The following is a 22,172-nucleotide window of genomic DNA, read 5'->3' on the forward strand; positions in this document are numbered from 1 at the left end:
TTATCAGCTCACCTTCCTCAGGGCCACTCAAAATGAAAGCTGCAACCAGGAGCTTATTTCAGTAAAACATTTTAACCAGTCTGAATGGTAGAGTATGTTCATGTTGCCTATGGGCTATGGTGGTCTCCCTACTCTTCCATTAGGAGGACACCTACTGGTTGACAAGTAGCACTGCTCAAGCACACTCAATTGAATTCAATTCAATTCAATTCAATTCAATTCAATTCAATTCAATTCAAATGGCTTTATTGGCATGAGAAAACATACAGCATACAACATACAACAATACAGCAATACAATCAAAACAAAAAATATGTACATTTGAACGTCAGAATCTTCAATAGATCAATTTTGATATTGTACCAAGATCACTGGATGCAAGTATAGTGCAGGAATATACACAATGATTAGTCTTTAGGGTGGTTGTGTTCCGTTTGATATCCTTCTCCTATCACAGCAACTCACGAATCTTGCTGCTGTGTTTGCACATTGTTGTACTTCGCCCAGCAGATATGGGAGTTTTTTGTCATTGGTCATGTTATCAAAATCTCCGTGTGTGGGAAACACACACACACACACACACACACACACACACACACACAATTTAACTCTATGACAGATACACGCACGTCTGTCTGTCTGTCGGTCTATCTTCTTGATTTCTGTTTTTGTTGTTCACAGACATATATATGTATATATATATCTATATATATATGGTTATCCTGATGTTGTTTTCCCCTAGCTGTTATGTACTGTAACTTTAAGGTCGCTGATTTATTCACCCGGAAACAGATCGGAGGAGATGACATAATTTCGCGCCAAGTTGAAACCCTTTTATATACTCTATGGTTGAAACAAACGAGTACAGCACTCTGTCTGAAGCGGTGGGGCAGAAACATCAGAGGAACAGCGCTTCAACTTTTAATCATTATTTATCTGCACACTGAACTTAGGTAAGTAAACACTTGTTCGATCAGTAGCTTGTTATTTTAGTAACATGTTACATATATACACACAACTCGTAGTACAACTTCAAATGTGTTACTTTTACGACTTTTACATTCTGAAAACGCCATGTCGGCATGTGAAAGAAAGCATCGGTCGTGAAACTGAAATCATATATCATAACTTGTGTTCCCAATTCCCATTCAGCTCGACATGGAAGAAGCAAGCAAGCTGATCGGTGCTGGCAAGAAGCACCTGGTCATGGGAAAAGTACCGGAGGCTGTCAATGCCCTGCAAGAAGCCTGCCGTGTGCTGTGAGTTTTAAACGCGTCCTCATATGACCTACATTCAGCACGTCCTCGAGTCATGACCTAGTACCGTGGGAAAGGGCTTAACTATGACCTACATTTAAAATGGGAGATGCAGTTGTCTTCACTTATGCTACAATGTTCCCCCAAATGATGAAACTCCTTGCCTAAACGGATTAGCTCTATGAAATCTTTGAAACGTCTGAAAACAAACCTAGCCTTTTTGAGTAAATTGTATTTCATTTTTACTTATTGATTGTGTGTAAATATGATTTAGTTTTAATGCAAAGGCCTCAGTCTGTTCTCTTTGAAACTTAAAAGAGAAATACTGTTAAACCGTTTCATGTTGAAGGGTGCTACAGTATACAAAAAAAAGGTTGTTGGAATGTTGATGGTAAAGGTTAAGTGTGTACGTTTTTCTGTTTCCTTAAGTGCTAAAACATTTGGAGACACTGCAGATGAGTGTGGAGAGGCATTCTTCTTGTGTGGAAAAAGTCTGCTGGACCTAGCAAGGTGGGCATATTCATGAAGAAATGTAATTATCATGTTCACAAAACAATGAACCGAAATGGACAGTGTATACGTACACTACACTTTTCCAGTGTGGTTTTGTAGAATTGCTGGCACATTTTAAAATGGAGGTAGTTTTCAAAATGGCTGCTTTGTGCCTGGTAGAGTAGATCAACTAAAAGTGCCCAGTCAAAATCTATCTGCACACATCTGGTGTGTGTGTGTGTGTGATTTGATTTCTTTGCACTGGGAAAAAATAAACTGTTCTGTAGGTTGTTTGCTTTGGTCATTTTCATGGTCTTCTTACAGAATGGAGAACACAGTCCTGGGTAACGCTCTGACGGGAGTTCCTGAGGAGGAAGAGGACGGGGAAGATGAACCCAAAGACTCAAACATTGAGAGTACAGAAAACATTGACGGTGAGGAATATTTTACAGTCTTGACATGGTCAGTTACTCATGTTTGAATACAAACAAAGCTTGCCACATACAGTATCTGTATGTTAGGATTTGAGGTCTCTTGTGTGGCCAAGCTCACAACATGTCGACAAACAGCATAAATCAGGCTTTATTTGTGTGCTACTGCATAGTGCCAGGGACCATCAAACCATACAGTAAAATATTTGACTCTGAATGTGTAAACAAATTTTACTGTTACTACAGTGTCTAAAATAAAATAAATCTCTGCAGAGAAAACCAGGGATGAGCTGAGGGTTCAGGTCTACGACGCCATGGCAGAGAAGGAGAATAAAACCGCAGATGCAGAAAAGGATGGAGAGAAGAAAAAGGACCTGGAGAATGGTGGCAATTCGGATAAACCGGCTGTCGATGCCACAAAGACCTCGGCTAAGGACAGCGGAGAGGACAAGGGCCAGACAAGTGGTGATGCGGAGGGTGACAAAAAGAAAGGGGATGAAGTTGAAGAAAAAATGGAGGAAGCTGTACAAAAGAAAGGGGAAGAAGATAAAGTAAAAGAAGGTGGGGAGGAAGAAACGGATGTCGAGAAGAAATGTGAGGAAGAAAAAGTGAAGGAAGGTGACGAGATTAAGAAGGGGGACGAGGAAAAAGTGAAGGTGGACAAGGAAAAAGTGAAGAAAGGCGAAGAAGGGAAGGAAGGTGATGAGATTAAGAAAGGGGACAAACAAGAAGTGAAGGAAGGTGACGAGGTTAAGAAAGGGGACAAACAAGAAGTGAAGGAAGGTGACGAGATTAAGAAAGGGGACAAACAAGAAGTGAAGGAAGGTGACGAGATTAAGAAAGGGGACAAACAAGAAGTGAAGGAAGGCGACGAGATTAAGAAAGGGGACAAACAAGAAGTGAAGGAAGGTGACGAGATTAACAAAGGGGACAAACAAGAAGTGAAGGAAGGTGACGAGATTAAGAAAGGGGCCAAACAAGAAGTGAAGGAAGGTGACGAGATTAAGAAAGGGGACAAACAAGAAGTGAAGGAAGGTGACGAGATTAAGAAAGGGGATGAACAAGTGAAAGGGGAGGAAGAAAAAGTGAAGGAAGCCGAAGAAAAAATGGAGGAAGGTGAAGAAGAGAAAGTTGGTGTGGCAAAGGGGAAGAAAGGTGACCTAGAAAAAGAGAAGGTTGCTGAAGAAAAAGAATGCAAAGAGGAGACCGCCAAAGTTCCGAAGGAGTCAACCGATGCAGAAGAGGAACCGTCAGAGGAAATGAAAGGTTATTATAATCTTGGCAAACATTGAAACTTCTGGTGAATTATATTATGGCTCAGTCCTGAGAGCTGTACAAATGATGAGAGGTGTTAATGCTGAAGGCTAATAATTGGCAGTATTTTTTTTTAAGGTTGACTTACCGTACATTCATATAATTGCCATTGGTTCTCACTAATGCGGTACCATTGTCTACTCGGTCTGTGTCTTTGATTATCTAAAAATTAACAACGGGACCATGCACAAAAGATGTTATACTGATGTGCATGTTTTTAAAACTTTTGCATATACTCAATTTTTCCCTCTGGGAAATGTGGGCAGATGAGGCAGATGAGGAGGAAGAGGGGGAAGATGATGATGACGTAGAGATGGAAGGTGATGCAGAAGGACAAGGGGATGAAGGAGACGCTACAGCTGATAAGGTACTCGTCCAATCAACTCCAGTATCCGCCAAAATGACATGGCTTTGAGTTGCACTTCATTCATCTTTCACCTTCTTCAGGGCAGTGACGATGAGGAAGTTGGCAACCTGCAGCTGGCGTGGGAGATGCTGGAGGTGGCTAAAGTCATCTTTAAAAGGTGTGGTGATATTTGGTAATAGTCTTTCGCTGGTAGTGATTAGCCGTAACTCGGGAATGTTACAATTTAGGCATCTAGCAGGTATTATCCAGACTCGGAATGACTTCACGTGAGATCAGAGCAAGCATGAACGCTAGTCTGCGACAGGGTAAATGGTTTAATAGGTAGAATGCAAAGGGTGCAATGTATTGGGTTTGATTACCTGGTATCCAATTTCTTTTCCACATGTTTTATAATGTGCATTTGTCACTGCATTTCTAGGAAGGAAAGCAAGGAGGATCAACTCATGGCAGCTCAATCTTACCTGAAGTTGGGTGAAGTCTCGTCCGAATCAGGTATACTGTCAGGCTTTTCTGAGAGCAGACACTAACTGATATATATATATATATATATATATATTTTTTTTTTTCTAAATTAATATAATTGTCATAAATTAGTTGACCACTTTCAACCTGGCATCACAGGTACATTATTGTACAACTGTTAACAAAGGATTGCCTTGTTTGATGTGAAAATGAATTTCTTAGGGAACTACACTCAGGCCTTGGAGGACTTTCAGGAGTGCCTGAAGATCCAGTTGAAGCACCTGGATGCTGACTGCCGTCTTCTGGCTGAGACTCACTACCAAGTGGGATTGACTCATGACTGCCTCTTCCAATACAACCAGGCCATCGAGCAGTTCAACAGCTCCATCTCGGTCATTAACAGCAGGCTGGGTAAGCAAATGATACTAATTTTCTAAATGCATTAAGCATGGAATAAAAATGTCCTAGTCTGCTTCCATGGATCTTTACAAAAGTGGAGTTGGATATAAGTGACAGGTTTGACTGCTTGTAACCTAGTAGCAGGAAGGAGACTGACATTTAGAGGCTAGCACCAGGAAGAAAACTGACATTCTTCATCTAGTAGCAGGAAGGAGACTGACATTTAGAGTCTAGCACCAGGAAGAAAACTGACATTCTTCATCTAGTAGCAGGAAGGAGACTGACATTTAGAGTCTAGCACCAGGAAGAAAACTGACATTCTTCATCTAGTAGCAGGAAGAAGACTGATATTTTGGATCTAGTAGCAGGAAGGAGACTTTCTGCATTTGTACCAGTAATTTAAAGTATTGACAGTCTGCAAACCAGAACATTAATTGCTACATGTCAGCAGTGATGAGTTGTACTGTAACTATGTCGATGCCATTTAAAGTGAAGGCTTTCCCAGTACGTTGAGCCACTTTGCAGTTGTCTCTTGTGTGGACAGCTTATCCTTAAACTAATCTTTTCTGTCCCAAGCCAAACTGAAGGAGATACTGGACAAAGCAGAGGGGCCTGAGTCTTTGCCAGAGGAGAGGAAGGAGATGGAGGAGTTACAGGTGCTGCTGCCAGAGATCCAGGAAAAGGTGGAGGATGCTGCACAGGCTGAGAAAGAGGTACAACGATTTATTTTAACAATACTATCGGTTTTATTAATCTATATACCTACTATCTATGGGCATGTCATTATAGGCAAAGAAATGCAATTCAAAGAAAGGTGGGGGGGGAGTGGTTCAAATATCTGTTCAAGCTCAAGAGCTTGTTGATTTTCTATGTCTAGAAATGTATTGTATTGATGGATATATCTAGAGTAATCAATGGTTTCAGCCCTACGGCTACTGGTGAGGTTCAGCCATGTGGCCCAAATTCAAGTAGGGGCGGTTGTTTCATTTTATTGTCAGTTTGGCAGGTGATACAGTTATGTAAATTCTTGACTTCTGTGAAAATGTAGGTCAGAGATAAAAATCGAATTTTTACTGATAAATAAATATTGCTTTTTCAGAACGGCGGCCCCTCCGTTTCAGCTACCATCGGACGAAATGGCATGGACTCTCCAGCTTCCACAGTAAGCCGCACTGTTTGGAGACTAGTTATTCATGCTGCACGGATGAGAAGTTTGAAGATGTTTAGGAATATTGTACATAAACAAAGACCAGTCTACTACAGACTCTAAATTGAGATTATTGCTTTCCGTTTTGGGCCTCCTCTGTGGTTCACTAAATAACAGCAACCTTAATGGTGCTGCTGTTTAAAACAAAGTAAATAAACATAGCCATAACCTGGAAATTAACCCTGGTATGCTACCAGTACTAAATTAAAGATTTTGTTTATAAAAGACATTTCTACATTTTCAGATACTTAGTTAGGAAGGTTAAGTATAAACATCCATGTCTTAACCACAATGTTTAGCTAGCAATGACTAAAACATTACAAAACGTACCAGAAAACTTTCAATTCAATTGGAGAGAAAACGGTCCATTAACGTTACTGTAGGATTTACAGCTGAAACTGAATAGATGGTGACATGTATTGATGTCGATATGGTTATTTTTGTTTCAATGTGTATCCTCCAGATTTCTCCGAAGTCACCCGCTAAAGAAGAGGCTTCTAAGACTCCTGTGTCTAACATCTCCCACCTTGTCAGAAAGAAGGTGAGGGAAGTCAAATGAAACTACTTAAAGCTCTTGTCCATAGTGTTAGGCGTTCTTAACGCTATGGTACTTTCGATCCTTTCCCCACGGTGGCATAACGGCCACAGCCTCATCTTTTAAAGAATGGAACACTTCGCTACTCTCCAAAACAAAGCTGGGTTTAAGTGTTTGCATACTTTACTTAGTGGGAACACTCAAAGCCCCCCACCTCATGTCCAAGATTTCAGCCGAGGGATTTTTTTTAAATTGCTCCACTAAAGTTTTCCTTCTGCTGGTAAATTGTATTCTCTGGCCAAGTCTAGTTTAGATGGGGGGGGGGGGGGGGCGCTGGCTGGGGCGCTGGCTGGGGTTTCAGTGTTCCCAGAAAGTAGGCTTTGTTTTTGTCTCCCAAAGCCCCATAGTCCACAGTGCCCCTCTGAGGCACATAAGTTGAATGAAGTGTACCCGGGTGTGCTGTTAAATCTCGGCCAATGTGAATCATGGCCAGTGGGGACAAGGCAACCGTATTCGGGAACGGTTCGAATCAAACGGACTCTGTCCGTCTCAGTGTGAATCCCCTATAAAACTATATTTACTGTCTAAGCCTGAGTAAGTGACTATGCAAAACTTTCTGTGATAAATGAGTACATGGCTTCTACAATGTTGAACCATACAAATATCACGGTTTGAATGAACCCATATGATTTCAGAGGAAGCCGGAGGAGGAGAGTCCAGTGAAGGAGGGATTGGCCAAAAAGGTGAAGCAGAGTGAGGATGAGAAGGTCCACACCAATGGAGAACAGGAGAAGCCTCACACTAACGGAGATGCTGTGGCCTCTAGTGCCAACAAGATGGAGGTGGAGAGGTATGAACCTTATCATATTTTTTTTCCCCTTTATTCTACTGCTTTTAAAGTCTACTACAAGTAGATCCCTAAACCCATAAACATGGCTGCTGGAGTGTTCCTAGATTTCACTGCTGTAGAAATAGTATCTATGTAATGGCAATTGTGCCTCAGTGGGTCTCAACCACTGTAGTCTGTTATGATGAACTATTCTGTGTGCAGATACAGCAACTGTCCTGGAACTTTAAATCAAGTGAAACCATTTACACATTTTTAAGTCGTGCCCTCTGCAGGAGGCTGGCAATCTAAGAGTCGGTCCAGAGCTAAACGGCTGGCCACGAGTACCTCCACCAACTGTCTGCCATGTTTTCTGATTAAGATGTATATTATCATGGAAGTCACTGGGGCTCATATCGGGCTGAGAGCCACATGATCGGCCTGTCGTCATTAATAAGTTCTTGCTATTCTTGCTGCATTACTGACTGTGTTTTTCTTGCAGCCAGTGAAGCTGAGATCCCTTCTAGTTCTTTGTCTCCAAGACTCCATCCAAGCACAGACTCAATGCAACATGACAAGCTGTGAAATGTGAATGAATGTCTCGAGCAGTTGTAAGCTCTTAAATGTTGAGCGGTTGTAAGCTCTTAATGTGCAGTTGTAAGCTCTTAAATATGCAGTTGTAAGCGCTGGAATGTTCTTGTAAATATGTGTTCTTTATATGTAACTCACATTTTGTAAAGTCAATAAAGATTACTGTTTGAAATATAGTTTGATTTGTTTTGTGCTGTTCTGATGATGGGTCATTATGGAGAAGTAGAACGGATTAGAAATTGAATGTCAAACTAGTCACTTTGAGATAAAGTAGGGATGGGCAATTAATCGGTCTTCACATCGGTATCGGCCAATATGGCCTTAAAATCTATATCAAATCAAAATGGGATTTAGCAGTTATTTTATGTTGAAAGATAAAGGCCTTTTGCGACAGGCTGCAATCAGTGTTATGGGGAAGCTTTACAAAGAGGAACATGCATTAAAAAAATACATTCAAACTTTTGTTGGGATATGGGCCAACATTTCAATAATGGTGCATCCCTAGTTTGGAATAAAGGGCCATTGCTTTTTTTTTCAAATTCATTGTATAAGCCTGCACAATTTATAATACAGAATGAGAGCATATAGACATTGGTTATATCGTCTAACAGCAATTCATTATTGATCGGCCAAAATGTCTCTACTTCTAAAGCTGTGGATTTGCGAATCCAGTTGTCGAACCTTGACTCCTTTCTGTACATAAACCTAAATGCTGAGTTTGTGTACTTCCAAATCAATGTATTGGACCTATTAAACTACAATCCAGAATTCAAACCTGTGTGGTCTCAATCCCTGCATGGCTAGTGAGATATTGTGCTTGTGAGCTTGAGCGGATGCGTAGCAGGTGTGGGAGAGAATCATTGAGAAAACAGTGCTCATGTCATGTCCTGCTGTGAGGGGACAGTAGTTTCTGAGGCCCTCCTGCTGAGTCTACTGTTGTTGACCTTTCAAGTCAAGCCTGTACTTGACATCCAATCAGGCTCACACTGAGTCAGTCTTTATTCCTTTCTCCCCCCCCCCCCCCCCCCCTAGAAAGTGTGTGTGTGATATTTCATTAGTCACTGAAAAACACCACACCACCATGGACCTGCTCTGCTATCCTAGACTAGTTTACTGCAGTGGGATTGTCAGTTACACTCTGGGTAGATTTATAAATTAAGGAGAAACGTTTGTGTGTGTGTGTATAGCACATTTCAACAAGGCAATTCAATGTGCTTTACACAGCATTAAGCATTGAGACAAAACAGCATTACTGCACATTATAAACGGGCATTTTATTTGAAAAAAGCAATTGCATAGCAAAAGGGGAAGCAGTGCATTTGTAGCTTTTAAAGGAAAAAAGAATACCCCACAGGCATTTGCAAAAAAAGAACTGGTGATGAACAAGAGTGCCCTTCAAACACCCAGTTGCTTTTGAATTAATGGTGGAGCAGATGTGCCTAATTATCAACCTATTGTGGGCTGAGAGGTGTGCTTGGGCCAACGTTTGATCGCTAGCTTGCAACTGTGTTTCTAATAAGGAGGTTTTTGTCCATCCGCTGTTATCGGGCCCTTCATCCCGTGTCCATGGAAACAACATTGAAGACATGGCTCCGTGATAGAGGAGAGAAGTGGCCTTCTGTTTGTACACCTTATGAGATGTCTGCCTATAGCAGCAAATGTGCCCCTGGCAACAGAACTACAGTTTTATTGTGCAATTTTGTCTATCAAATCACAAGTGTTATTGCCCACAATATGACACAAATATGTGTCAATGTCTTTGTTTAACATTTATTTTAAACTTTCTTTGCATTCTTTTTCTTTGTCCATGTTTTGGTAACGGCAACATTCACAAATATGTAATTACTTCTGTGATTCCTGTGGATATAATTACATGTAGCCCAGTGGTTTTCATATCATATTTTCATATCAAGGCCCATTATTTATTTGAATTTGAGCCACAGACCTGATGAGATTTAGCCTCTCAGACGCAAAACTAAAGAATATTTTGTTGTCGTTGTATAATATTTTGTCCACTATCCATGCTGTATCCATGCGGTGGATTGTGCAGTCTGGGTAGGGAATTAGGCATTACCCCAGTTAAGTATCTCGGGGTCTTGTTCACGAGTGAGGGGAGGATAGAGAAGGAGATCAGCCGGAGAATTGGAGCGGCAGGGGCGGTATTGCAGTCGCTGTACCGCACTGTTGTGACGAAATGAGAGTTGAGTCAGAAGGCAGAGCTCTCTGTCTACCGAGAAATCTTCGTTCCTACTCTCACCTATGGTCATGAAGTGTGGGTCATGACCGAAAGACTAAGGTCGCGAATACAAGCGGCTGAAATGAGTTTTCTTCGACGGGTAGCTGGCATCTCCCTTACTTAGAGATAGGGTGAGAAGTTCAGTCACACGAGAGAGACTCGGAGTAGAGTCGCTGCTTCTTCGCCTGGAAAGGAGCCAGCTTAGGTGGTTCGGGCATCTAGTTAGGATGCCTCTCGGGCGTCTCCCTGGTTAGGTCTTCGAGGCATGTCCCACTGGGAGGAGACCCTGGGGCAGACCATGGCGCAGTAGGAGGAAACACATCGACTCACTGGCCTTGGAACGTCTCGGGTCCCCCAGGAGGAAGTCACTAATGTTGCTCTGGAGAGGGAAGTCTGGAGCTCTCTGGTGGAGCTGTTGCCCCCGCAACCCGACTAGGGATAAGCGGTTGAAGATGGATGGATGGATATCCATGCTGTATTGATGTTGCTACCATTAGCTGAGAGATAACAGGCAAACAATTCTTAACTACATTCTGTAATTGTGCAGAGCTGTAGACTGCTTGTAAATTAAGTAATACAGATGTTTTAACAATAATGTATAACTCTTGAGTGAAATGAAACCAAATGGACCCTTACTGCCTGGGGACCACCTGGAACCTCCCCAAGGACCACTGGTGGTCACCGGACCACTGGTTGAAAACCACTGATGTAGCCTACAAGCAGTCCATGTTGACACCAAGAACTTGACCATTTATGAAATAAAAACAAATCAATTCAAATGTTAATTTCCACCATGACATTTTCAAAACAATTTGTAACTTTCTGCATAACATTTCTAGGCCTAGAATAACATTAGCCCTGGACTAAACAGAGAGCAAAGTATGCATGGTTTGGTTGATTTATTTTTTTCAGGAGTGATGACTGGTACTGTGCAACATATAGAGCAAGGGTGTATTTAACTAAGGCTAAAGCCTCTGTCATTATGCAAACATACAGTACATACTGTAGCAGCAGTAAAGAATGTGCAGGAAGTGAGACCCGCTCACTGTACTGCAGTGAACAAAACAGTGTTTCCACAACCCACCACTATCCTTTATAGTAATGCCAACCGGCCGATGGCACAATTTAGCAACGCAGAAGCAGTCCTTTGAAGACATTCAAAGGAAGATAGAACAGTGCATGATCATTTCCTTGTGTGTGTTCCTCAAATATAGTTTGTCTTAAGATTTTCAGATCAACCATACTGATGGATTTGATTTTATAGAGCTTTTATATAGTCTGTAATCAAATTTTCCATTATCTGTTGGTACAGTAATCTTGGTAGAGAGAAAAATACCCAGCCACACAGTTTTGTTTTCTGTGTAAGTTATTTCTCAATTCATACTTACACAGTTTTTTGTTTCTGCTTTATTTATTATGTTTTACTGTGATGTTCAATCCTTTCTGTCTGAAGAAACATATCTGACTCCCCCTGGGGTATATAAAGAGAAAGAGAAAAGAGAAAAATGTCAGAAGTTGTGGGAGTACAATTTAGTAGTTTGAACCACATATTTAACAAGCAGCGCTGCTTAAAAAATCTGCAAAATGTGAAGCTGCAAAATGTGAAGGTGACTGGTCACCTCCCCCCTGTAGCAGGCCGACTCATCGCCGCCAGAGACAAGTCCCATGTTACTTGTTTTATGTTTTTGTGTTTTTAAACTTGCTGCAACACAAAAAGCCAATCTGGGGACAAATAAACATTGACCTTGTGATAAAAAAACAACAATAATACAAATATGGTAGGGGTATGGGGGTGGCATTCTCCTAATTTGTATATTAGCTGACTGAAATTATTAAAACGGACCAAACATGTTTTTGCACGCAAGAAATGTGTTCATGACAGGTGTGTAGGAATAAAGCCTTTGTGTCAATGTAAAAGAGAACATAATTCACGCATAGGCTACTGTAGTAGGCCTATATTTCATAAGGCAAGACTAGCTCTGGTCCATAGCCCTAATGCCCTTGCTGCCGTTGCATTATGGACCAGAGCTAAGCCAAGACAACTTGCTACACTACAGTACAAGTGAAGACAGGTTGTACATGCTGAATAAGAACACACACACACACACACACACACACACACACACACACACACACACACACACACACACACACACACACACACACACACACACACACACACACACACACACACACACACACACACACTATTTCCGGCTTAATTAAGTCCTCCTGCTCTGAGGAATCTTGTTACATTTCAAACCAAATATGCTACATTTCCATAAACTGGCCATTGCTATAGCAGTTGTTTGATGACAAATACCTGTTGTTTACCTACCAAGATAATCGTGGTGATAATGACATGAAATTAAAGTCTTGTAGTTGTAATGATCTTCTCCAGGAGTATGGACTTAGTGCACTGCAAATACATGCTGTGTGCAGTAGGGCAGCTTGAGGGCAGCTTCATTACAACAAACAAGTATGAGATAAGAAGATAGTAGTAGAAGTAATAAGTGTGAATCTGTAGTGGGTTGACTGCAGTAATTGGAAATTTCAAAAATCTGTTGCATGTAAAAGATTTTTCAAAAGTTTATATTTTTGAATGCATGATAAATTGTTCATAGCCAATGAAACAATAATAAACAAAAAATGCAAACTTTTTGGAGTACGCAGCCTAAAGTACCCCTAGATCAGGGTACGAAATTTGAGAAACACTGTTGTGGGATGGTTAGACTTTCAGTTCCACAGAGCAGTTGGGAACTGTCATCAAAGTGCCCTTGAGCAAGGCACTCTCTAAATGATGTTAAATGCATTTAATATAAATAGTGTTACCTTATAGCAGTGATTCTCAAAGTGGGATATATATGGGGACCACCAGGCGTCATTGGGATGGTTACAGGGGTTTGCAGCTAAATGAACAACTGTTGCTATTATTTCACCAGCTAGATATTTATTCGTCATGTAGAATGACTTTATTTTCATATCAAGGCCCTTTATTTATTCAGCATTTGAGCCACGGACCACCATTTGATGACATTTAGCCTCTCAGACCCAAAACCTAAAAATATTTTGTTGTCGTTGGATAAGATTTTGTGCAATTCCATGCTGTATTGATTTAGCACCATTAGAACAAACAGGCAAACGTTGATCAAATTAACAATTCTGCGACATTCTCTCTAGTCTAAATATTTAGACTTCTTGTAAATTAAGTAATGCAGATGTTTAACAATATAATTTAATTCTCAAGAGCATAAAATGAAACCATTTGATGCTCTCAAGAGGTTGAACAATTAGTGAACATAAGAGCTCCGTTGTAGAATTCTGTAGGCCTACTAAATGTATGTGTAACAACAAAAATCTTCTCTAATGGTGGTCCCAGGCACAACATATGTAAACATTGTATTTGTGGGGGGCTTCATGTAACCTGACTCCGACAGATGGCTTCATGTGCTATAACATGAAAATGTTTGAGAACCATGCAGTAGCCTGCCCTATAGGCCTACTATAGACCTTATTATGGTATGGGATGGGAGAGAGGAGAGGAGCAATCACATGATGAAATCTCATGACTGTGTGTGCTCATGCTGCGTTAACATGGATTATTAGATAAAATATGTAAAATAAATGTTGCTCTTTGGGCTTCTCATGAATTTAATAGTAGCCTAAGATATGACAAATAACACCTTTTTGAACAAGCAAGTTCTGTATAAGATAGATGGGGCATTTTTGCATTTATGTCCTTCTTCATCCTTATTTATCATCATAAAAGTGGTTTCACAATAAGGAGATCATGTAAAATTCCCATCAGGCTAGAGGCAGAAATGTGCAAAGTCATGCTCTATCATTGCGGTAGACAAACTAGTCTGGGATTGTCTGAGGGGGATCGACTCAACCAAGCCTGTAATTGATATTCCGTAGTACGACGGTGTCGCTGGCCAAAAACAAGTGATCTACAAGCTAACAGGCGTCGCAATCCGTCGCGTTGATATCTTGTAGATCGGTTCTTTTTGGCGAGGTCCATATGGTTGGCTAAACGTCATTTACTATCGCGAGAATTGAACTGGCGTATATAGTCTCAAGCGATCTTGGCACATTTGCATTCCTCATTCAGACTGCCGAGGTGATCAAAGCTGAGGTATGTATTATATTATGTATTCAACCAATTTGAACCAGATACATATATGTTATGCTATGTAATGTTGTGTAGTCTTTACTAGTCTAATGATATGTTTACCCTATTGGCGTATACCTGGTAACTTTATTTCTTTTTTCAGTGCTCATAGTCTAATTCAAACTTATTCATTGAACATATAATTTATTTAAACCAAACCACTTATTTATATTTAGATACGTGGTGTAAATAAGTATGTAGTAGGTAGCCATTTGTATGTGTAGGCTATTATGTAATAATTAATTTTGATGAATTCCTGTTCTGTCTATAGAAGTGTCTATTTGTACGTCTCTAAATGTTTTGATGATTTGAACATGGTGGACCCTGTTGGAAACAAGTGTAATGCTTAATTGGGTCGTCCACTCACAGTTAACAGCCTTTGTATTGAGTTTGTGCTTGAAATGTACTGTAATTCTGCAAACTGTTAATAAATTCTTCAATCAATCAATCAATCAATGAATGTAAGATTGCATAGATAAACGGACCGTACGGACGGGCACTTGTTTGATTTTCACATACTGACTGTACTATAGTGAAACTGAAAGTCTGAAACATTTACGGTAATTTCGATGCACTTATGCTTGTCGGTGGACTATTAGTTGTATAGGCGTATTTATTTGACAGTTTATTAGGTCAAATTCCAAAGTACACTCAAGCGAAATAATTTCACCTTGACCACTGTGAACTCAGGAAGATCGATCATCGTCGAAGTAAGCTAATCGACTGGAGCTTTGAAGCCTACAGCAGGCTTTTGTTTAGCAGATGCTTTGGTTGTAGGCATTCGGAACTGTGGATTTGCCAATGGGGACATTTAAGTATGCAATTATTTTCCATTCAATGGGTGATTCATAGTAGCAAAATAAGCCTATTACTATAGTAGGCAATAAGACGGAGTCACCAAATGTCAATACCTTCTGAGAATAAATCCTTGCAGTTGCAATGCAAACTAAAAGTGTATTGCTTTCAAATCTGATCACATACTCATTAGTCTGTAGGATAATAACTGCACATGTGATGATTTGGTGTCTGTCTGTCTGTCTGTCTGTAAAAATTGGGTTGAGACAATTTCTCATTCCTGTCTTGTAGTATAGCGGTAGCCTTAACAAAACCCCATCAAAAACTAAACTTTCGTCCTTTCACATAGTCCTACTGAAGATGGCTGCAGGCAAGGCACAAATTGGGAAACTGGCCCCGGACTTCACAGCCACAGCGGTGATGCCAGATGGACAGTTCAAGGACATCAAGCTGTCAGACTACAGAGGTAACGCAACATCACTGAACCGAGGAAATGCTTTGATCCTGCTTCTGAATCCATGCTTTGGGATCCTCTTGTGGATTGGAATTGAATAGGTCACATTTACACAACTAAGGATAACACATGGATTAAAGCGAAATAGAATCTCACAGCTGAAAATGTTTGTATGACCAAGTCCTATTATGTGATTTGTGAAACAGTGTGAAAGGAGCCCCCACACACACCAGTGCTGTTCCCTAAACAATTAACACAATATGTAACATTATGTTTTACTTATATTCTTCCTGCTGTTCTACATACTGCCAAGTGCCAACCAGGTGAAGAAACCACAGATTGATGCTTTAACCTTTTGCTTTCATATGAAATATCAGAGACCGTCAGGGTTTCATGGAAGATTCTTCTGAATATATTGCTAGTTTGACAACTTTATGCTCTAATCTTATAATAATAACGAAAATAGCTAATCTACAAGCATTGAGCTTGTAGATCGGCTACAATCTGGAAAACTAATCCATTATAACGTAAAAGACTAGGGAATCTGTTTTATTAGCATCCCTATTTTAGGCTTAGCTTGTGTCACATCACATTTGCCATTGACAATGAAAGGAGAATTTATGTCATATGTGTCTGAACAATTCAGCGTGGACGAGCAAATCGACTATTTTGTCCTAAGACAAACATTAAATGCCGTTGACAATGAATGGAGAATTTACCTCATATGTGGTTGAGCAAATCGGCTTTTCTAAACACAGTTTTCATTCAGCTCGAGGCTTATATATATATATATATATATATATATATCACATAAATTCAGTTGTCATCTTACATGATCATGGTGAAAAGATGAGTTTTCTTAAACATTGTATCATCATGGTTAAAATATAATAACATATGTTGACAAATTAATTCATGATGAAGAAGTATATTAATTCTTTGAGTGGTGCAACCACTCCTATACGGAGCGTTGTGTGTCTCTGGGTCCCTGCCTGGGTCCCTGGCTGGCTGCCTGGGTCCGTCCATCTGAGCCTGAAAATTGCGTTTGGTTGGTTTTCACCACCAAGTGTCACTGTTGTGCAGCCTAACACACACACACACACACACACACACACACACACACACACACACACACACACACACACACACACACACACACATTAACTGTATATATATGATGATTTCGGGTGTGACAGTACAGTACAGTGACAGTAGGCCTACAGTACAGTAGAGGGACCCCCTGGGGACCCCCACACTGTAACTCTGTCATTTCTCAACCGTTTCGGACGCGGGGCGGCTCACCGGAACGCGTCTAGATGTTCCGGGGACCCCCACGCGGTAACTATGTCATTTCTTGAACGTTTCGGACGCAGCTTGGCCTCGTTCCTGTGGGTCTGGAAGTTCCGGGGACCCCCACACAGAGTTGCACCACTGTGTGATTTTTTTGGATGCCCTCACATCTTGAGCTCACACTCGCACCACCAATGTCCATACTGTATATCTCTGTATGTCAGTCCCTTTATGCCCATATATGGAGATTGCTGAGGTCATCAGTATATGGGCATGCCCCCTTTTGTACACATAAATGGAGCTGACTAATCTGTTTGAGCCTGTGATGCCATGACGACTCATTGGGTTAGACAACACACTATATTTGTGCTTAGCTGCATTGGGAACTCCTTACTGACTGTATATGGTTAAGGCTGAGTCATAGTGACATGAGTGTGACGATGTTCATTGTAGGAATTCAGCTATCCAGTCAAACCCTATAGTGGAGGAGCTTATAGGGATATTTCGTGCAGATTTGTCTAAAAGCGCCAAATTTTGCACAGATGTAGCCATATGGCCACCATGAACACCCTATATAAGGCCTGCACACCATTCTTTTGGTAAATAATTACTTTGTTGAATTAACAAATGACAATGTTTAACGTTGTCATTTGTTAATTCAACAAAGTAATTATTTACCAAAAGAATGGTGTGCGGGCCCTACCTGAGCTACCTCCTTCCATAATTGTCTTATTGGCCCTGCTGCACCCACCGTGTAAAATTGTAAATAGGTATGCTCAACCTATATATATAAGGCAACATTTTCTAAATTTCATTATGCTTTAAGTAGCATGTGATGTGTCAAACTAGGGGGTTTTCATGAGTCTGAATACATTCTTAGCATTACTTTGCACAAAAAACACTCCTTGGGCTAAAAACTCTGGCCATATGGATTTGGCCGCTGTGGCAACCCAATCAAGGCAGGACTGTGTATGCCTTGATCCCGCCTCTAGCTGCCGCTGATTGGCCAGGCAGTTTGGTGGCCGGAGCATCAAGTCTGCCTGAGAGTTCCCAGATGGGAGCAGGAGGGGGGAACCCAGTGTACTCTCTGCTGCCCCATCTGGCGGAGTCAGGTTAGCCCTGGGCTACATCTGTGCAACATTTGGCGTTTTTAGACAAATTAGCGCAAAATCACCCTTATCTCTCCCTAAGCTCCTCCGCTACTAGTCAAACACACAGGCTACATTATTTTTCTGGTGCTACTGTTATCTACTACATATACTATTAACATTTCCAGCAGTGAAATGTCCCTTTAATAGTGTCTTCTTCCCTTATAGGGAAGTATGTTGTATTTTTCTTCTATCCTCTGGACTTCACCTTTGTGTGTCCAACTGAGATCATCGCTTTCAGTGACGCAGCAGAGGAGTTCGGGAAGATCGACTGTGAGGTCATCGGCGCCTCCGTTGACTCCCACTTCTCCCATTTTGCATGGTACAAATTGGTGACAGTGATAGCAAACACCCACTTTTCTAGTGTTTCACTGTACATGTTACTCCTACAAACTCATGTTTCATTTCTGCGTGTCCATGTTCCTACAGGATCAACACACCTCGTAAGCAGGGCGGTCTGGGTCCAATGAAGATTCCGCTGGTGGCTGACACACGGCGCTCCATCTCCACCGACTATGGAGTGCTGAAAGAGGACGAGGGTATCGCCTACAGGTGGGAATGACAATATCATGTGGCCATCACTGAAGCTTCATCGCATGCTGCAAATAAAGCTTTCCCCCCTCGAAAATCAGTTATTTGTAGATCGTAACAGACAGACAGACAGACCTTTATTGATCCTACGGGAAATTCTGTTGTCGTGGCAGCACTGCAGTATCCTTACTGCAGTGCTGCCACGACAACAAAGATTCATACAGTTATGGTTAAAAGAGAATAAGTAGAGAATAAATGGTAGGGTAACGCTAATTAAAATAGGTAGAAAAATATAAAAGACCACTTAACATCCAACCTGGCCATCTGGTCTGGTGCAGTGTGCATAATGATTAATGAATAAGATCCAGCAGGTAGAAATAGAGGCATAGGTATCGTGTGCATGCAATCGCCAATAAAAACGGCATATAAATAAACTTGAAGGCCTACAATAAAGACTGACCTAGCTGTCTGCACTTGTACTGACCGGGTTAGCATAGGGTATCATTGCAGAGTATAAATGTAGACATTGTGACAAATGACACCATCATGTTGACAAAGTATGAATTAGGCTTTTGATTCCCGCAGTCCACTTCCCTAAACATTAGGAACAACTAGGTCACTGAGTCTAATCATTCCCTGTGTTTATTGTGTCAGCCTGGTTAGCCTGGTGTATTGAAACATTATTCAATGCACCTCCCTAGGGCGGCCAGACAGCTCAACCAGTTATGTCGACAGATCACCTCCATGTACTGGATTTATTTCAGACCTCGGGACCTGGGATGTGCATGATGCACATCTGCCCTCACTTTGTTTTCCCTCCTGAATAAAGTAGAAAATGTTACACTGAAAGTGTAAAGATTTACCCATAATGACTTTGCTTTGTACCTGGGTTTATTTATCCCCATCACAACATCAACCAGTCACCAATCTATATGGGGGAAAAGACGATTTTGCCATTGTGTGCTATAATTTATGTATCCTACCCATTTAATAATCTTTTGTGAATCTGTGTACAATCATTTTTAAACAAGCAAAACAAAAAAATATATTGTGATCCATGTGATTTCAGAGGGCTGTTCGTCATTGATGACAAGGGCATATTGAGACAGATCACCATTAATGACCTTCCGGTGGGACGCTCTGTCGATGAGACCCTGCGTTTGGTCCAGGCCTTTCAGTTCACAGACAAGCATGGAGAAGGTATTGTGCTACTGCCATTAACTGATCTCTCCACACACTGTGGCAATACGAAAAGAAAACCTAATCACAGCCATCTTATCCCAGCAAGCCAAATTACGTCATGATAACGTTATGATAACGTCCTCCGGTGACGTTCAAGATGTTCAGGACTAGGTCGGATCACAGCCCTTATGGGGATGATCTTTACGTCATTTCCACGACGTCTTCACCAGTTGAAATAATATAGCATATTCTGGGCCAGGTCTGACTAGTTATGATATGACTTAAGTTGATCTGGCCTCGATCGGACTCTTTCTGATTCTTCCAGGACATCGGTTTTAGTGGGCAGAATTTATGTTGGTTGAAATCAGGTGATATTCTGGGCCAGATCTGACTAGTCTTGGTTTGACCTGATCTGGCCCCAATCGAGACGTCACTAATCCGTCCAGGTCCTGACCGTGCTTGCTGGGATGTTTTATGTGGCCTGAAGACAAGAATGTGTTTAAAGTGGACTCCCAAGCAAAGAAAAGAGAGACATTGTAATAATAGTAGTGCCAGCTATTAGTAAGCCACACCTCGCCTACACTGCTCTGCAACTTGTTGCACCATCCACATGACCTGACCTCTGTGAGTATGCTGGTAATTTCATTCTTGTACAGCTTATTTTCCTTCATACGGTGCCAAAGTATCTCAGACAGGCTGCTCACAGAGAGTTAATGCCATCTTGATGGGGGCAAAGACCATACGTATATGCTTGCCCAGGTTCAAAGGCTGATGCACTTATCAGGGTTAAAATTCACCTTTCATTTTCTTGTGTAGGCTACTATACAGTACAAACAACATCCTTTCGGAAAAGGGTGATTGCTTGACCCTTGGAAGTGCTGTTAAAAAAAAGACTTAAGTAATTGCTAAGAAGATAATAGATAGTTACAGCACTACTCTTGTGTTCAGCAATACACCTGCCAGTGTGAAGTTGATCGCTGAATGTTTTCAACAATTGAGACAGACAGACAGACAGACAGACAGACAGACAGACAGACAGACAGACAGACAGACAGACAGACAGACAGACAGACAGACAGACAGACAGACAGACAGACAGACAGACAGACAGACAGACAGACAGGACAGCAATAATAATGAAATAACATAATATTTATTTATCTTTTCAGTGTGCCCAGCTGGCTGGAAACCAGGAAGTGATACCATCAAGCCTGATGTCAAGAAGAGCAAAGAATTCTTCTCCAAGCAGTAATAATGCCACAACCACAGTGTGCAGCCTACTGTAGGAGACTATAGAGATTACAAATCCAATATTGGACAATATTGAAGTCAGTCAATGAACCACTGTGCCTGAGGAAAAAGGGGTAAAGGAGACAATTTCAAGCCAACACAACACAACACAACACAACCATATGAGTTTATAGTGGGTATTTTTTTTTAAGAAACTGTGTTAAATGTATAATTGTGTTTACACTATCATTTGTGTTTGTAGTGTACTAAATATAGATCTTACTTCATTCCTTGCTAATGTAAGACCCAAGGTCTGAAGGTCAGTAGATTAAAGCTTTTCATAGTAAGGAGGTGACAAATATTTTTTCTTTTTTTATACAGTGGATGACTGAAATGTCCTTCCATTTAAATAAAGAATATAAAATAAAATACACAGCACTGTGTCCCCTGCTATTACACATAAAACATGTATTGCATATTTAATATGAATGGTGATTTAGCCAATTTATTTGAGATTAGATGTGTCATCATGGGGCAGCACAATCAAGTTTTCTTTACAAGAAATCTCTAAGAAGAGACTACCAGCACTCACGGATATGTCATTTAAGGCACAGCACACAATGTACGTGTTTCGGCTTGGAGCCTTCGTCAGCGTTGCATACTATAAATAACAGGAAGTGTCACTTTTATAGTGTCCGGGGGTACTTCCCTTGTTTCCGGATCTTCCCTTGTCCGTGTAAAATACAAATACACATTAATACGAGAAACTATGAAAATTAATGCGAGCATTTCATGTCAGTCTCTGAGTCCCGAGCCAATAATTATGAAGGTACAGATAATCAAAGATTCAATATGCAAAATGGGCATAAATGGGGGGGTGGGGGGGTTGACAAGACAGGTTGAGCAACAAACCAAAATTAGAAAACACTTTAGTTGACTAATACAACTAGCACAATCAAGGACCTTGCACACACACACACGATCAGCGTCATCTATTGGCACAAATTACATAAGTTAAGTAACCCTGTGACCCTGAAGTTGAATTATTTGTTGGTCACTCACTCTCCTCAATCCGCAATCCTGTTGATGGTCCTGGCTCCTGGGCCGTAGTTAGCCAGGTTCGAGTTGGGTTATGCTTATGCATATGCATTACTTTATGGGATGGTTTGTCCAACCTGTTTAAGACGCAGGCATGTTACAGACCTGTGAGGTGATTCAGACAGAATGGCTTGAGACAACATCAGGGGAGAGCTGC

The 22,172-nt window shown here is 41.1% G+C and overlaps 2 protein-coding genes across 2 annotated transcripts; both read left to right on the forward strand.

Annotated features, from left to right (window-relative positions):
* The first annotated feature begins 801 nt into the window (after window positions 1–801).
* LOC306942949 (nuclear autoantigenic sperm protein-like) lies at window positions 802–8,056 on the forward strand. Its single transcript, XM_079529144.1, has 14 exons — window positions 802–953; window positions 1,153–1,259; window positions 1,686–1,766; window positions 2,073–2,182; window positions 2,453–3,445; window positions 3,760–3,860; window positions 3,941–4,017; window positions 4,279–4,352; window positions 4,545–4,733; window positions 5,298–5,434; window positions 5,821–5,883; window positions 6,392–6,469; window positions 7,159–7,313; window positions 7,792–8,056. Exons 2-14 carry the CDS (start codon window positions 1,159–1,161, stop codon window positions 7,796–7,798), a joined length of 2,166 nt encoding a protein of 721 aa, XP_079385270.1. The 5' UTR covers window positions 802–953; window positions 1,153–1,158; the 3' UTR covers window positions 7,799–8,056.
* Window positions 8,057–14,204: 6,148 nt separating this feature from the next.
* On the forward strand, window positions 14,205–21,353 carry prdx1 (peroxiredoxin 1). The gene is made up of 6 exons (XM_079530060.1): window positions 14,205–14,251; window positions 15,432–15,548; window positions 18,143–18,296; window positions 18,404–18,526; window positions 19,575–19,705; window positions 20,857–21,353. The coding sequence occupies exons 2-6, from the start codon at window positions 15,443–15,445 to the stop codon at window positions 20,937–20,939; spliced, it is 597 nt and encodes a 198-aa protein (XP_079386186.1). The 5' UTR covers window positions 14,205–14,251; window positions 15,432–15,442; the 3' UTR covers window positions 20,940–21,353.
* Window positions 21,354–22,172: the final 819 nt, after the last annotated feature.

Source organism: Electrona antarctica, assembly GCF_951216825.1.
Source record: "Electrona antarctica genome assembly, chromosome: 19".
Classification (NCBI taxonomy): domain Eukaryota; kingdom Metazoa; phylum Chordata; class Actinopteri; order Myctophiformes; family Myctophidae; genus Electrona; species Electrona antarctica.

Bases quoted from the DNA above. Each gene is read 5' to 3' on its own strand.
- LOC306942949 (XM_079529144.1), top strand. From the start codon at position 1,159: ATGGAAGAAGCAAGCAAGCTGATCGGTGCTGGCAAGAAGCACCTGGTC. The intron at 4,734-5,297 runs GTAAGCAAATGA...TTCTGTCCCAAG, and splicing joins GGTCATTAACAGCAGGCTGG to CCAAACTGAAGGAGATACTG. The intron at 5,884-6,391 runs GTAAGCCGCACT...TGTATCCTCCAG, and splicing joins TGGACTCTCCAGCTTCCACA to ATTTCTCCGAAGTCACCCGC.
- prdx1 (XM_079530060.1), top strand. From the start codon at position 15,443: ATGGCTGCAGGCAAGGCACAAATTGGGAAACTGGCCCCGGACTTCACA. The intron at 15,549-18,142 runs GTAACGCAACAT...CTTCCCTTATAG, and splicing joins CAAGCTGTCAGACTACAGAG to GGAAGTATGTTGTATTTTTC. The intron at 18,527-19,574 runs GTGGGAATGACA...ATGTGATTTCAG, and splicing joins GACGAGGGTATCGCCTACAG to AGGGCTGTTCGTCATTGATG.